Below are 15,940 nucleotides of genomic sequence, written 5' to 3' on the forward strand. Positions count from 1 at the left end.
GAGCTGTGTAGTTAATTACTCAAATAAGCAAGGATCAATAATTCTAAAATACCATGCATCTCAGAATATAAAATGTTCTCATTTAAATATTATGATACAAAGAAAAGAAACAAGCTATCATTTTGGTAGAATCTTCATTTATCTAACTAACAGTGTGCAATTAATATTTCATATAACCATGTAGAGTAACACTAGATTCTTAATGGATTGTATTGATTAAAACAGAAAGTTCAATGCTAATGTTCCTGTAGGGGAAACACAGAATGATTCGTTATCTCGTGCAGAACAAATCACGAATTCAGGAGCTTATGACCATTAACCTAAGGGCTGCAACAAGACTGGTTTTGATAATTTCCATGCAACACATAAATGGACTGTATTAAAGGAAAAAAAGATTCCTGGAGTAACCCAAACAAGCCCCAGTTGCCACTGCTGAGGCCTGGAAGAGAATTCCAGGTCACGGATTGAGGTAGGATGTGACCAATCTGGTTTTACAGGCTTGAGTCACTGCTTGAGGTTCCTTCACATACACTATAGAAGTGATAAAGGGGTTTCCACCATGACCCTCTAGACCTTGAGACCTACTGCCCAAGTTCATGAAACGGCTGCAATTTCTATTGTTTTGTGAAATAGATAATACCATCTTAGGGCTTATATCCCTGTCCTGCCCTTTTACTCCTATATTCCATCTTCTTGTCCTATATTCATCCACTTTGCCATCCTGCCCTGTCCCCTTCTGCAGATGCTTCTGGATTGAGTAGAATGCTGTGAGGAACAGTCAACAGTCTGTGTTTTTCAAGGTGGCTGCACCAGTCTGCATTCCCACCAGCAGCGTGCATATAGGGGGCGGCGGTATCCCTTTTCTCAGCAGTCTCTCCAGAATTTGGTATTTGTGAACATTTTGATGATTGCCATTCTGGCTGGTGTGAGGAAGTGCCTCACGGCAGTTTGGATTTGCATTTCTCTGATGGTTGGCCCCGGTGAGCGTCTTTTCATGTGCCTGGTAGCCTTTTGGGAGTCTGCTTTGGAGAGGTGTCTGTTTGGGTCTTCTGCCCATCCTGACTGAGTTGAGACTGGGCTGCATGAGCTGTCTGTGTGTTTTGGAGATTGAGCCCTTATTGGTCACATCATTTGCGAGTGTTTTCTCCTGGTCTAAGGGGCGTCTTTTCATTTTGTTTGTGGTTTCCTTTGCTGTGCAGGGCCTTGTGAGTTTGGGCTCCATTTGTTTCTGTTTGCTTTTGTTTCTACTGCCCTGGGAAACTGGCCTAAGAAAGCACTGCTAAGATTTATGCCATAGGCTGTTTTGCCTGTGCTCTCTTCCAGGAGTTTCATGGTGTCATGTCTTAACATAAACAACAAACAACCCTATACTTCTAAATAGGCAATTATAATCAAATACATGCAGAACTCATGCAGGTGGAAACCTAACTCCCAAGTGGTGGTAGTGTTTCTTGGCATTTAATCTTCTATTACCTTAGAGAATTATCCTACATAGACTAAGGATAGAGCTCCCACTTAAAGGAAGAAGAAAACTAACTAGCTAACTAGACAGATGTGATTAGGAGGGATCCGATCTTAAAGGGGGAGGGGGAGAGGAAAGGCCTTAATCACCTAGTTTCCTTAGACATCTAAGCAATTCTACACGCCCAACCTAAGAAATATAGTCAAATACTGGTGTGTTCCAAAGCAGGTCTCACTTTCCTGGGAACTGGCCTGCTATTTTGGGGTATGTGGGGGATGAGAAAGACACACACAGCTTCTTAGCTTGAGGTGGCTGGCTCCTCTCACACAACCCCCAATGAAGGACAGAAGGGGCTGCCATACCCATGGTAGGTGGTGTCTTAGATCGAAGTAAAACAACTACTTAGGTCCATTTTATAGACGAGGATCAATAATAACTTCTTCCTTTTTTTCTTTTTCAACTTTAAAACCTTCTCGGCTTGAATGCCCTAAAGAGATTGGCAGTTAAAATTTACATTTTAGAGATGGAAGACACAAGTCAAAGATACAACAAATAACCTGCCTGAGGAGTGAGGTGTTCTAGGTAATCAAGACTACATTTCATCCAAGTAGGTATTTGCTATCGGACAAACTCGAGCGGGAACGTGAAACACTGTGGAAGCTGACAGAGGTGAGCTGATGTTTAAAAAACGAAAACAACACACAATGCTGTACTTCTAACCAGGCAATTACAACCAAGTGTACATATAAGGAGTACAGGTATACTTACTTTTTCTAGAATTTAACCTCTTCAATTGCTACGTCTCTTACTAAATAATCAAGGCGTTGCTTGACTCTAAGGATCGTAGGGAATAAAATGTCACCACTGCAGCTGCTATATTTCCTGCTCACAGCTCTTCAAATTAAAAAAAAAAAAAAAAGAGGAGGGTGAAGGCCCAATACAAATGTGGAATTTAATTAGTTTGTAAAAGCCCCAATCCTTGCCCAAAGCCTTGTTCTTCCTGTAATATTGCATTCTTTTCTTCTTGTGTAAACTTTTCATTATGGAGGAGACATCTTTATAATACAATAACTCTAGTTATATTGTAACTGCTGGTAACATAACTCCTGCATTGGAAGAGCCAGCATGTTCAAGTAATGTTGTTTTAATACAATTTGTGTTCAGCAGAAACCAAGTTGACTTGGTCATTTAGAATTTGATCAATGTGAATTAGTGTCTTACTGAGATAAACCATTTGATCATTTAGAAATTGATCAATGAGAATCAGAGATAAAACATTTATCATGTACATTTGGTATATCAGAGTCATTCACACAGCAAGAAAGTAGGTTATAAGCAGACATCAATAAGTGTTAGAGACGATGTGCAGCGAAACTGTCAGTTGCAGACACAGATACATTCCCCACAGTATATAATTTTAATCCTTTTGATAAGGCAAGTTCCTCAATGAGGCAGCTGGAATCACTGAAAAATTATAGGAGTTCAACTTTCGAAAAAATGGGAAGAGGCACAGTGATGCCAAACATCTTAAACTTTGGAAATAGGTTTTAATTAAAAGTTTAAGCAGAATGGTAAGTAACATAAATTTACCCGGTGAAACTTTTAGAAGAGCTTTAAGACTATTAATCAGAGTAAACTGTGTACCTGCAATACAATTAGTTCTATTAATCTAATACTTCCAAACTAAAGTCACATTGACATTCAAGCCCACTGGCTTATGCATCTAACAGAATTATAAATTTGCCAGTCAAAACCTTATTTAATTATTTTACAGCCAATTAAGCAGGATCTTTAAACACTGTTGCTTAAAACTGTCCATAATCCACATGTGTGATTACAGAGAACACGAGAAACACCTGCTGATACCACTGGTATGTCATCCTCAGCTTCACCAGCTCATTCGTAGTGTAGCTATTAAAATCACATATCCTTAAGAGAAACTCAACAGCATGACCAAAATGAAACCCTAATAAAACCAAGGACATTTTAAAGTGAAAAGAATTTTACGTTGATGCAAACGTTTGACTATATAATACTTAAAAAAGCCATTTTATCTGTAAGAGTTTTTGCAAAGCATTCCACAGATACTCTACAATCACCTAAACTCCTTCCATGGAGTAACTAATCTTTTAATATGTCACAAGGATAACCCAGGCTTCTTCCATGAACCTAAATTTATAAGTCAGGTTTGAACAACTTCGTTCAAGGATAAAAGTGAAAACCCCTGCTAATGCCTGGCACACAAAGGAGCATTGCCAGCATTCACATTCGACTGCACAGAATCACACTCCTTTACGAATGCTTCATCTTTCAAAGACACTGCAGCCAAGCTGGAAAGTTACACCTCTAATGAAATCAGTCCAAAATTATTTTCAATAGATCTATGTCACTTGCCATATACGTTTTTATGGAAGGTAGAACTGGCCAGTCCATTATCTAAAGGAGAACATGGGCATGAAAGATCAGTCATCTCTGAAATGCTTCTGTTTGCTATTACATTGTCTTCACAAGGTTTACACTGCCTTTACACTATCTCACATTTCTTTGATATTGCTCTACACATTTGTTTCATGTTTGTTCCTGTATTTTAAAAACAACTTGTATATATATAACACCGTGGTAACGTTTCCTCTCTGTAAGTGTGTTATATCAACAAGCCACTGAAGGCAACTGGATTCTGATGCTGACCATAACAGAGCCCTGCAGCACTGTCTGCACATTCCTTATTCTGTCTGTACATCCTGAGAGCTCTGACACACCGCGTACTGGGCTGTCCTGTCATAAGAGCTTTACATGCTGTCTCCTGGCTGGACTATGAACTTCCCTTGGCTATGATCCCTCTCTAATGCTCTTTTGGGAGTTTTTTGTTTTTTCTAAAAACAAATACAGAAACCTCCACAAGTTCTTACAGTGTGTTCGTTCTTTTGTTATTTTTTAAAAAATTTTCTGGCCCTGCCCTGTGGCACGTGGGATCTTAGCTCCCAGACAACGGATGGAGACTGTGCTGCCTACAGTGGAAGTGCAGAGGCTTAGCCACTGGACCGCCAGGGAAGTTCCCCGGAGGTTTTAACATCACCTCGATTTTGTCTGGAACTAGATACAGAAATTTCTCCAATGGTGCAGAGTTTTACAACATGAGTTGGATGTAACAATAAAATACTAATATAAAAATAACAATATATAATAAAAAGAAAATCTAATATTTATTGAGCACTTACTTTGTGCTAGACCTGTCTGTGCTAATAAGCACTATCAACATAACACTTAATATAATATTTTGCTTAATTAATTACCTATAAGGTAGACTACAAGGATTAACACTGAACATAATTTTCAGTAACAGAACTACAACATGGTATTACTGCCAGAAAACTAACCCAGAACTAACATCATAAGTTGCTCTATTTAACAGATAATAACAAAGGGTGATAAATAACAAAGAGTGATAAAGATGGTAAGAAGTGCTTATAATGACCATTTCAGTTGAGCTGAAAAGGTGTATCTTTTGAATAAAAGCTAGATATAGGTGTGTGTGTATGTGTGTGTATATATATATATATATATATCAGTGAGTTTACCCAGTGATTTCAGTTTTATAGCTAATTTTAAAGCTTTTTTGGGGGGAAAGTTCTCGCATGAAAGTAAACACACATTCTTGATCCCAAATTACTTAATTTCCATTGAAAAAATGATAAATAATTTTAATAACTTCATGTTTATTAGGGATGCAATTATCTCATCACAGCAGAACTCACTCTGGATTCTTTTGGAAGCTTTGGGTTATTAAAATTCTGTCTTCCACCTGCTCTTCTGTGATGAGCTTCTAAGTTTCATGCCAGTAAGACCCACCTGTCTCCTTCATGGCTATACATTGAGAACACAGCTGAGGGCATGTTTCATAGAAGCACTATGAATGAATGATGTGCTAATAAAACAAAGGGGGGAGAATGGGGAGTGGGATTCCATTGGCTCTAAAGTGTTTTCATGGTTTGCTCCCAAACTATAAAGTGAGGGACTGAAGTGTGAGCTAATATTTAAGCATCCCTAAGATAATTCCATCGGCTGTCCTGGAGGATGCACCGGAGTAACTGGTGTTCATCACGCGCAGCCTCAAATGCTCTGAGTATTCTTGATTCTCTTTACTGTGACTTTGTATGAAGCCCTCCACCCCCATCAGGCGTGTAACAGTGCCCTTGAAACTGCATTTTAAGAAGCTTCCATCTCCTGTAATGAAGATGTACCCAAATGAATCCTCCCGTCAGATAAAATTAATGAAACCCTCCTCAAAGTCCTCCAGGGTGTGCTGTCTAGGAGGGTCAGCCGAGTTCAGCTCTGTCGGGCAGTGGAGAGGATACAGTACACTGTCTTGCCAAAGACTGAAGATGTCATGATTATCTGAGATCCCCAAGTTTCCAAGGAGAAACATAATTCCACTGAGGAATCTCTGTGCCTTCAAAGGTGGTAAACATCTCCTACAGCTGAAGCACAATCATTTCTTTGGCATGAAGCTGCAAATCAAAATACCATATTCTAGGAAGTTCAGCCTAGCAGGAGGTAGCTGAAAAAAATGACATAAAGAAAACCACTTTCTGAAGAACCAGATCCTGACATTCCTGAATTTTTGTTTGCACTGGAGTTGGCCAAACTGCAAAGTCTGAGGGCAGGGTCCCCAAGACTGTCCTCACTTATGGTATCAACTGCAAGTTCAAAGGGGTTCCCAAATTACCCTAAGCTTTGAAAATTTGATAAAAGGACTCACAGAACTCACTAAAGCTATTAAACTCAGAACTATGGCTCATTATGGGAAATGCTAGAGAGAATCGGCTAAAGGAAGAGAAACACAGGACAAAGTCTGAGAGGGCTCCCAATGCAATGTTCCCACTGTCCCCAGGAGGCACAACCCTCCTGGTATCAGTGTATGTGACAAATGCAGAGGAGCATCAACTAGAGATGCTCACCCCATCTCAGTGCCCAGAGCTTCACCGGGGCCTCATTACATAAGCTGGCCTGACTGCTCAGGTGGCTGACTTCAGTCTTTGGCATTGGGCTGATACCACATGGCCCAAGGGGCCCGTTATGAATAAGAAGACATTTCTTTCACTTGGGAAATTCCAAGGATTTAGAGGTTACTCCCAGAAGCTGAGTACAAGGGCCACAGTTTGCTTTGGGAAAGGTTAAACTGTCTACTACATCGGATGAGAGTAGGAACTAATCAAGAACACCACCTTCTAAAGATAAAAGAGGATGATGCTGTTGAGGCTCTGCTTAAAACCAAGTCCACCCTACAGATCCACACCATCATGGAGAAGGTCAGTCGTCATGACTTAACCTCTGTGCTCCATGCAGTCTCTCATTCTGCAGTAGGCCAGCCCAGGCTGGACTATATTCTTTCCAGGGCCATGACATGGCAGCTGGGTGTGGCTTCAGAAGAGATATTCTTTTCATCTAAAATCAGACTTGTCTGTGAAAGTCAGCTTCCGCCAATTTTCTTTCCAACACAGTAAGTTCATATTTCTGTTTCTCCTTTATCCCTTCTATCCAAGTGTTTGCTCTGGGCTGAAATGCATCTCCCCCAAAATCCGTATGTTGAAATCCTAATGCCTGGTACTTCAGAGAGTGAATGTGGACAGAGGATTTTTTAAAGAGGTAAGTTGCAATGAAATCTTCAGGGCAGACCCTAATCCAATGTGATTTATAAGAGAAGGAGATGAGGACACAGATGGAGAGAGGGAAGACCATGGAAAGAGAGTCACCTGTAAGCCAAGAAGAAAGCCCCTGGAGAAACTGACCCTGCTTACACCTTGACCCGAACTTCCAGCCTCTACAACTGTGAGAAAATAAACTTTTGTTGTTTAAGCCACTCAGTCTGTGGCAGCCCTAGCAAACCAGTACACCAATTAATCACTAATTCACGTCTAATCTCTCAGTGACTTTTGCATCCATCTCTTTTCTTTCACTCACAGAGACTTCTCATCTGGTATTTCTGGCTTTTTATTTTTCTTTTCCATGCCTCCAATCAAACCTCGCATTAAATGTCAGTTTATTATTACTAAAGGAGCACAGAACTCAGGGTACACACCTGGCCAAACACCTTGCAATGTGTGTGTAACCTGCGTACGTGTGTGCTCAACTGTGTCCAACTCTTTGTAACCCCATGGACTGTAGCTTGCCAGGCTCCTGTGGCCATGAGATTTCTCAATCAAGAATGCTGGAGTGAGTTGTCATTTCCTCCTCCAGGGGATCTTCCTGACCCAGGGACTGAACTTGCATCTCTTGAGTCTCCTGCCTTGGCAGGTGGCTGCATTACCACCGCACCTCCTGGGAAGACTATGACTTCCGGCTAAATGAAGATCAACTTCTTAGTTCAGCAGGTAATGAAAGCCCCTACTAACTTTTCCACCTTACCTTGCACTAGTCCCCTCTGCAACAAACCACTGATCTTAACTAGTTTGTCACCCACCAACTCCTGGGCATGATTTTCCTTTTGAACACTTTTCCTTCCTGACAACTCGATACTCTTCTTCAAGCCTCAACTAAAATGCCATCTTCTTTATGACTTCATAGATCATCCTGGTCAGAACGGATCTCCTTTGATTTATCTTAAATTTTACTTATTTGTATAGCTTCAATCTTACAAAAAAGAAAGACCTGGGGTACCAAGTCAAAGGTTCTCATAGTACAGAGACAAAAGGTTTAAAAAACACTGCTTTACCATTCGTGGGAAAGATAAAAACCTAACTTTAAGAATACATATGGAGAGTGTCTTTGAAAATCAAATCTATCCAATTCCATATCTAAATTCTGAAGATAGCACATTAACCTTTAAGAGTGAGATTTATGGCTCATTTTTAGAAGGTCTTTCTTGTCTGCTCCTAAAGAGATAATTCACTAAGGAATACTGGAGGGTTTTATCTATTCAAATAAACCTTAAATCATACTTTTTCTAAAAAATCTTTTAAATCAACATTAAAATAACACCAATATCCATTTCCACACAAATTACAATATGGCAGAAAGTAATAACATTCTACCCTAGGGTTTAATCATCTTATCAAATGCTTATAAACATGCCAAGGAAGGAAGTCAGAGCCTAATACAATCTTTTGACTAAACTTGTCACAACACCTTTCTGTGTGTCACTAATTTGCACATGTGCGACTAACAGGGGTTACACAACAGAAGTATTTATACACTCAGGAAAATTCCGAATGATGTTTTCTTACCGAATGTGAGTACTGACGGCAAAGGGAAATCACAGGGCTTTGGGTCAGGGATACTCTGATCCATCAATTACAGAACATTCATTTAATCATCCCTAGGATTAATACAGGGAGCAATTTAACATCATCTGCATAATCAAGGGCAAGGGAAAGTTCTGTGATTTAATTGTTTTCAAGGTACACATGAAGAAATGAAAACAGCTTAAACGGGAGAAAGACAGATACCCAAATTTGGACATGCCCATTATCTTATTATATGAAAGTGAATGGTCTCTGTGTTTCTACTGTTAGAGGCAACAATTTAACATCCCCTTCATAATCAGGGGTATCTTACTAAAATAATATTCCAAATTAAAACACTACTAGCATTGCTTTCAAGTTCCCCAGAGTTCATAAAATGGAGTTGCAACACACTTTCATCAGACGCCTGTCCCTTGCATTGGAATTGCACGATAACAACATGGGTCCAAACACACTTCCAAGTATTCCAGAGGGCTAACGTGTTAGAGAGAGGTAAAGGTGTGCTTTCATCTTGTCGGGAAGGGTAAATAATGATAATACGATTAAAGACTTACTTGAACTTTGCTTCCACCTCCTCAGCAGCTTTCTGGTATTGCTCGGTGGTAACTTTGTAGAACTCTGAGCTCTGTGGATAAAGATTGATAGCAGAGTTTTCAGTATTCAAGAGGACAACACGTGTGCAAGACTTACGATTTCAAAAACTACATAAAATCTTGTGTCTGCCACTCAAGCAGAAGGAGGAAGATTTCTTGCATGATGACATGAACACTTAAAATACATGTAAGGCTATTTAATAATAGTACCACTGTTGGTATATACATTGTAATCACACACTAAACATTCATGTAAGTCATCAATATTTGATTCTCCTGAAAAAATTCCTAATGCAGTTTTGAAAGACTATTTTGATCTCCTGTATTTGGAATCCATCACTGCAAGACCAAAGGGCACTTGAGAGCAAATATGAAATTCACACATCATATTTTCCTATCATTCCAGTGTTCCACTTAGGATATTAAAGGATCATTTCTTTTCACATTGTATATTTGTCAAGATGGATTCTTTACGGAGTACAACTTGTTCTATCATCTCCATATGACCACAAGAGCATCAACATTTATAACAAATTAATCAGTAAGAACAAGGGGGCAGATTTAGGTAATTTTTATTAAAAAATGTTTCCACTATTACATGAATGAACACATAAGCAATATAAATCAAGTTGTAAGAGCCAAGTAATGCCTTTCCTGGGGCAGCAACGTTAAATATGATCCATTCTGCCTAGCTACTGTGAAACCTGTCTTACTGCAGGGGGTGGCCTAAATGACCCGATGAGCCTTCAGACTCCATGAAATACCCTGCAAAATGCATTGCAGTACAAAGGAACACAATGCAATGCAGTGGTCTATTGTGTCCCTTCATTCTCTATTCACTCAGGTTTCACATGCATGACTTGGGGTGGTTTATTTTTTAATACATCATTGTCTGTTGGTGGGAAAATGAAAGTGAAATCCTCTTCACACCAGTGACCCCTTTGCATTTAACAATCTGGGTTGCCCAATGACAGTCACATCCAGGTTTGCTGGATGTAGATAAAATCAATAGGTATGTGATTAGACAGCCGGCTCAGGATGGCTGGAGCAATGGACAGGTCACCATTTGAGATGATGAATGGCTCTCTATCAACCTAGAGTCCCCGACGATGCTAACATTTACTATAATCTTATTTGGGCTGCGATTTATCTTTCTTGCACCTGATCAATAAAGATGAACAGAACAGTTGTAGGGATCGATTGTAATTTTTTATCATTTTCAAGCACGAAGGTGCATTTCTGACATGAAGACAATATTCTAAGCGTACTGCTTCTGCCTTCTTTAACACTGCAATGTGAGTGATCAACTTCACCAGTCTATATGCTGAGAGGTTTTAGTTCTTCTATAGGTCTCCAGCTATCAAAAAGTCATTTGTCTCCTCAGGTATTTTAACTTTCGGTTGTGTCACTCCTTCCTATCAGAGTTCCACTTATAAGGTTTTTCTTTCCTTTAGAATACATACCAGTCAGGACATGCTCTTTTGTAATGTTTGGTTTCAGCTTTTCTCAGAACCCTTCTAGCAAAGAAGGTAGTAAAAAGGCAGTTATAATGGACCACTAACAGTGATGAGGGACTCCCCGCATTACTATGGTGAACTGTCAAATTGGCATTATGTTACTGAATCACGTATTAAAATGACAGCAAAATAAAAATGTCCTGATTAATATTTTTGCTTAGTTTATGCAATGAAACTGGAATCTCTGGACAGAGCCAGGAAAGATCTGGTTTCTGGTCTGTTTAGGGTCCCTGAGCAAACAACCTCCGCCGGCTTCCATTCCAGTGCTCCTCACCTATAAAATATGGATGATACTAGCACAACTTATCTCTGCTAAAGCTGCTGTAGAAATCAAGTAAGGTGGGCGACAGAGCTATAAAACCTGCTCAATGTTTCCACAGAGTAAGATGAACATTCAAATAAAAGAATTTTGGAGACAAAGAACTAATTTGGGCAATTCCATTCTGGGTACACATTTAAAATTATCAACATTAAATATTAACTTTCTAACAAGAATGATACACAAAAGCAAGAGTTCTGCCATAATATAAACTAGCAAACTCCCTTCTGCTTTGTAATGCCAAAGTGCAGATTAAATTGTTAATTTTGTCAAACTTTCTCCTTCAATGTTAAATAAACACAAACGCATGCACACACACACACACATACACCCTGTACCTGTGTTGCCTGCAACTCTAGCATATGATTTCTTAAAGTTTTAAGCTGATTTGTGCTCCATATTTCAAACTCAGTGACCAGTTTCTGACACTGTATAAATCTAACAAGAAAAGTCCCCAAGAGGCAACACCATACAACAACTAAGAAAATAAACACAAATATGCCCAACATCTGTTTGTAGACCATGTTTAATTCATTAAATATTTACTTGTTCAGTCAACAAAATTAAATTCTTATTTTTCCAATAATGTCCATCTTGGAGAATTAGATCCTCAACAAGCTTTCTACTTGCTACAGGAGAAAAGAAAAAGAATTGTACCGCAAGGTCACAAATGCTAAGCTAAAAGTGGTGGACAGTGTTACTGGAGTTCAGAAAAAAGTAGAGATCTCTTTTGACCTGAGGAAATACTTCTTAAAATGAATAACCATGCAGAAAACAAAACCCCAAACCAAACATACTCCCAATATGTCTGCCAGCAGGAGAAAAGACAAATATGTATTGTGTATTCATAGGCTGGAAATCTATACAGTGATGAAAAAGAATGAATCAGACATAAAGTTGGGCCAAAAAAGCAAGTTGTAGATACGATACAGCACAATGCAATTTATGTCAGTTTGGAAAAGGGCAAAACACTGAAATAGGATTGGTAAACAGTAAGCCCTATTGATTATCTGTAAGTGATGGCAGTTATGTATGGGTGGTAAAAGAGGATGAGAGGGGCAGAATGTCATAAAAGAAAGCAGAGCGGAGGACTTCACTGCACTGTCATATTTTTAAAAGCGGGGGGTGGGTACACAGCCAGTTGTTACATTGGTCATAAATATTTTGTAATACACACAAAAATTGTGTTACTCCCCCTCACTCCCCAAAGGAGCTAATCAACAACAAATGACTCAGTAGAGCTAAAACATAAAAATATGTCTGGGGGATACATGCTAAAGAGAGTGCTGAATGCTAAGCTATTGTAGAGTGGTCATACATTACAAAATAAAAGTTCTTTTTTTTCCAACTCTGTCTTATGTAATCATTTCAGACTTACACAAGGGGGCAAAAATAGAAGAAGGTTCCTGCATGTACTTCACTCAGCTTACCTTCATGTCAACACCTTAGATGATCACAATACAATTGTGAAAACTGGTATGTTAACAATGTTACAACACTAGAGACTTGCGGCATCTGAATTAGACTTTATTTCTCACAGGATCTAGCCCCGGATCCTGTGCTGCATTTAGTTGTCAAGCTTTCTTGTCTCCTCTAATCTGTGACAGTTCCTCAGTCCTGCTTTGCCTTTGATGACCTCAATACCCTCAAAGAACACTGGTCAGACATTTTGTATAATGGAATGCAATTTGGGCCTGTTGGATGTTTTTTCACAGTTGGGCTGACACTATCCCACGTTATAGGGAGGGATACCACAGTAGTGATGTGCCCGTCTCCATGCATTGCATCCAGGGTTACACTAAATCAACAGATCTTTTTACTGGTGCTTCATCTTGACTACATGATTAAGGTGGTACCTAAGAGTTTCTCCATAGTAAAGCTAGTATTTTTCCTCTTGTAATCAATATCTTACAGGAGATTCTTTGACATTATGAAAATATTATGTTTCACCTTAAATTTTTGCCATCAGTTGTTTTTGTTTTTCCCAACCACTGTCTGCAGCAAGGATTTTTGTGGTGTTCTAATGATGTGTCAATCCTAAAGGAAATCAGTACTGAATATTCATTGGAAGGACTGATGCTGAAGCTGAAGCTCCAATACTTTGGCCACCTGATGCAAAGAACTGACTCACTGCAAAAGACCCTGATGTTGGGAAAGATTCAAGGTGGGGAGGAGAAGGGGATGAGAGAGGATGAGATGGTTGGATGGCATCACCGACTCGATGGACATGAGTTTGCGCAAGCTCTGGGAGCTGGTGATGGATAGGGAAGCCTGGCATGCTGCAGTCCATGGGGTCGCAAAGAGTTGGGACATGACTGAACTGAACTGAATGATGCGTTAATTTTTAAATGACATTATTGCATATTTAGACCTCACTGATATAATGACAATCTTCAATTACTCTTTTACTGAAGAGTGAAAACAGTATACTCAAAGAAAAAGCTTTAAAAAAAAAAATCTTCAAAGGGTAGGGAGCTCTTCTCAGGAAAGCATAAATTCCCTACAGCCTGGTTATGAAATAAGGGACAGGAGGTAAACAAGGAACTATGCAGGGGTTAGGGGGAGGATCAGACCTGAGTCAGGCAGAGCGTGCTCTCCACCCCTATTCACTGTGAATAACTGAGAGGGCCCAGATTCCTGCTAACACAGACCAGTCCTTATCATTGTAAAGAGATGACCATTCACTGTTGGGAGAATGAGCCAAATGGGCTTATACAAGATTGGGAAAAAGGAAGAAGGGGCCTATGAGTGGTTTCAGATGTCCCTTTTGGGGGATGTCTGAGCTCCAGATGCAGGTTTTCACAAGGACAGGAATTGGGGTGCCATCCTATTTTGTGAGCCCTTGGGGGAAAGGAATGGGGACCACCTGTTTCAGAGCCATCTGTAGAGCTTGTGAAGCCGCAGATTCCCCCGGTCACACCCTGGATCTCTGGGGATGGGGTGCAGAGGCTGCAAGCTTAGCAGGCATCTCAGTGATTCTGAGCACACACCAACTTGGGACACTGCTGGGTTTCCAGAACAATGAAAGGAAAATGCCATTCAATGTGAAAAATAAATCAGTGTTTTGGAAGAATTATGGCAAAACTCCTTGCCACAACTGAACTTTTTTTTTTTGGCTGCACTGCATGTGGTATCTTAGCTCCCCAACCAGGGATAGAAGCCATGCCCTCTGCAGGGGAAGCATATAGAATCTTAACCACCAGAGTCTCAACCCCCAGGGAAGTCCCAACAGAACTAGGATGTTTATAAAGGTGCTGCAAAACAGGGATGCTGCTAGGCCCGTCCACAAGTCACCGATGAACCTGAAACTGCCCGAGAGCTCTGCCTCATGGCCTCCCCTGCCACAGCACTCCCCCCTCTGAACTGTACTCACAAGCAGTACAAGCGCCATAATATTCAGGTGGGCTGCTTTTGTTATCTATGTTGTCTTGAGATGGCCCCAGGTCGTATCTGCCGCTCTTTTTTGTTTACTCATTGTAAATTACTGTCACTTTAATGTCATCCTGATAACTCAGTTTGTTGCTATTTGGTTAACCAACTCTACTGTCTGGAGTAGTACCTACTTACATCAATTGTATTTTAGCCTGATCATTTTTTATAATAGCCAAATTTTAAGTGGTCAGTGCTTCTAATAAATCAAATCCACACTCCTATTTTCAAGGAAGTGTAAATGCACAGTTATGTACATGGATATGGCCATGCACAAAGCAATTATACATGTGTGTGTGTAGAGACAGACACATTATATGCACACGCATCCTCCAAACATTGCTGTACTGTGGATAAGTCCTCATACTGTATAAGGTATCAAAGAAACAACCTGGTGAGATGACCCTAAAAGATCCCAAAAAAAGAAGCAGAGAGAGGTGCCTGTGACCTGATCACTGCTTTGGACATGGCCACATTCTTTCTATACCTGTGAGGTCCTTACAACCTAAAATTCAAAAATGCTGCATTCATATTCACTCTGCATAGTTTCCTGCTCCATCAATGATAGGAAAAATACTTGACGTGATTTGTCCAGTGGTAATACGGATTTGTGGCAGGTAAATAGGATTTAAATCAAATATTCAAGGTCTAATTTATTAGTGTCTACCTTTAAAACATGACTTCTTATTTGACACAAGATTAAAACATGTTTTCTACCAATATTCTCTTTGAGAAGGCAGATCTTATAAATTCAAAGTAGAATGACAGTTATCTTTCAGATGTTTTAGCACTATCAAAAACCTGATAAAGGTTTTTATTTTTTGGGTCAAGGATATGTGAAAGGAGTTTAGAGGAGGTGAACTATCTCCAAAATAACATCATTTGAGATCTGGGGTTCTGTCATCTGTATTAGAGGACAAGGCATCACTGGATCACTGGAAACAACAGGCATTTTCATTTTCTATATCAAAACATCTTCCAATCTCAGGCACCAGGGACCAGTTACTAAATACAGAGGCAACAAACCGAGTTAGGAGACAGAATGCTCCACTGAACATAACTCTTAAAATGTTTCATTTAAAACACCTGAATATGCTGTCCATGGTCCTCTGCACGTAAGATTCTTAACAGAATAGTGAGGTGGTGAAGACCACACACTTTGGAGACAGACTGACAAGTCATGGCTCCACGGCTATGGAATGTAACTCAAGAGCTGTCTCCCATCTGTGAAATGGGGAGGGCAATAATAAAGTATAAAGACCACCAGGACCCCTTGGGGGATTAAAGATGATAAGTCATATAAAGCTCTTTGAAGACTCTGCTCAATACTCCATAATAACCTGAATGGGAAGAGAATTTGAAAAATAAATAGATATATG

At 39.8% G+C, this 15,940-nt stretch overlaps 1 protein-coding gene across 4 annotated transcripts in view; it reads right to left on the bottom strand.

The window, feature by feature from the left end:
- Positions 1–15,940, bottom strand: part of CHCHD3 (coiled-coil-helix-coiled-coil-helix domain containing 3) — a 289,394-nt gene that overhangs the window by 56,729 nt on the left and 216,725 nt on the right. For all 4 annotated transcript variants that reach the window (XM_081532916.1, XM_081532914.1, XM_081532915.1 and 1 more), the window contains one exon: positions 9,258–9,328. In XM_081532916.1, coding sequence (XP_081389042.1) covers positions 9,258–9,328 — 71 coding nt within the window. The remainder of the gene's footprint in view (positions 1–9,257; positions 9,329–15,940) is intronic.

Source organism: Giraffa tippelskirchi, chromosome 10, assembly GCF_054371585.1.
Source record: "Giraffa tippelskirchi isolate mGirTip1 chromosome 10, T2T-mGirTip1v1.2.pri, whole genome shotgun sequence".
Classification (NCBI taxonomy): Eukaryota; Metazoa; Chordata; class Mammalia; order Artiodactyla; family Giraffidae; genus Giraffa; species Giraffa tippelskirchi.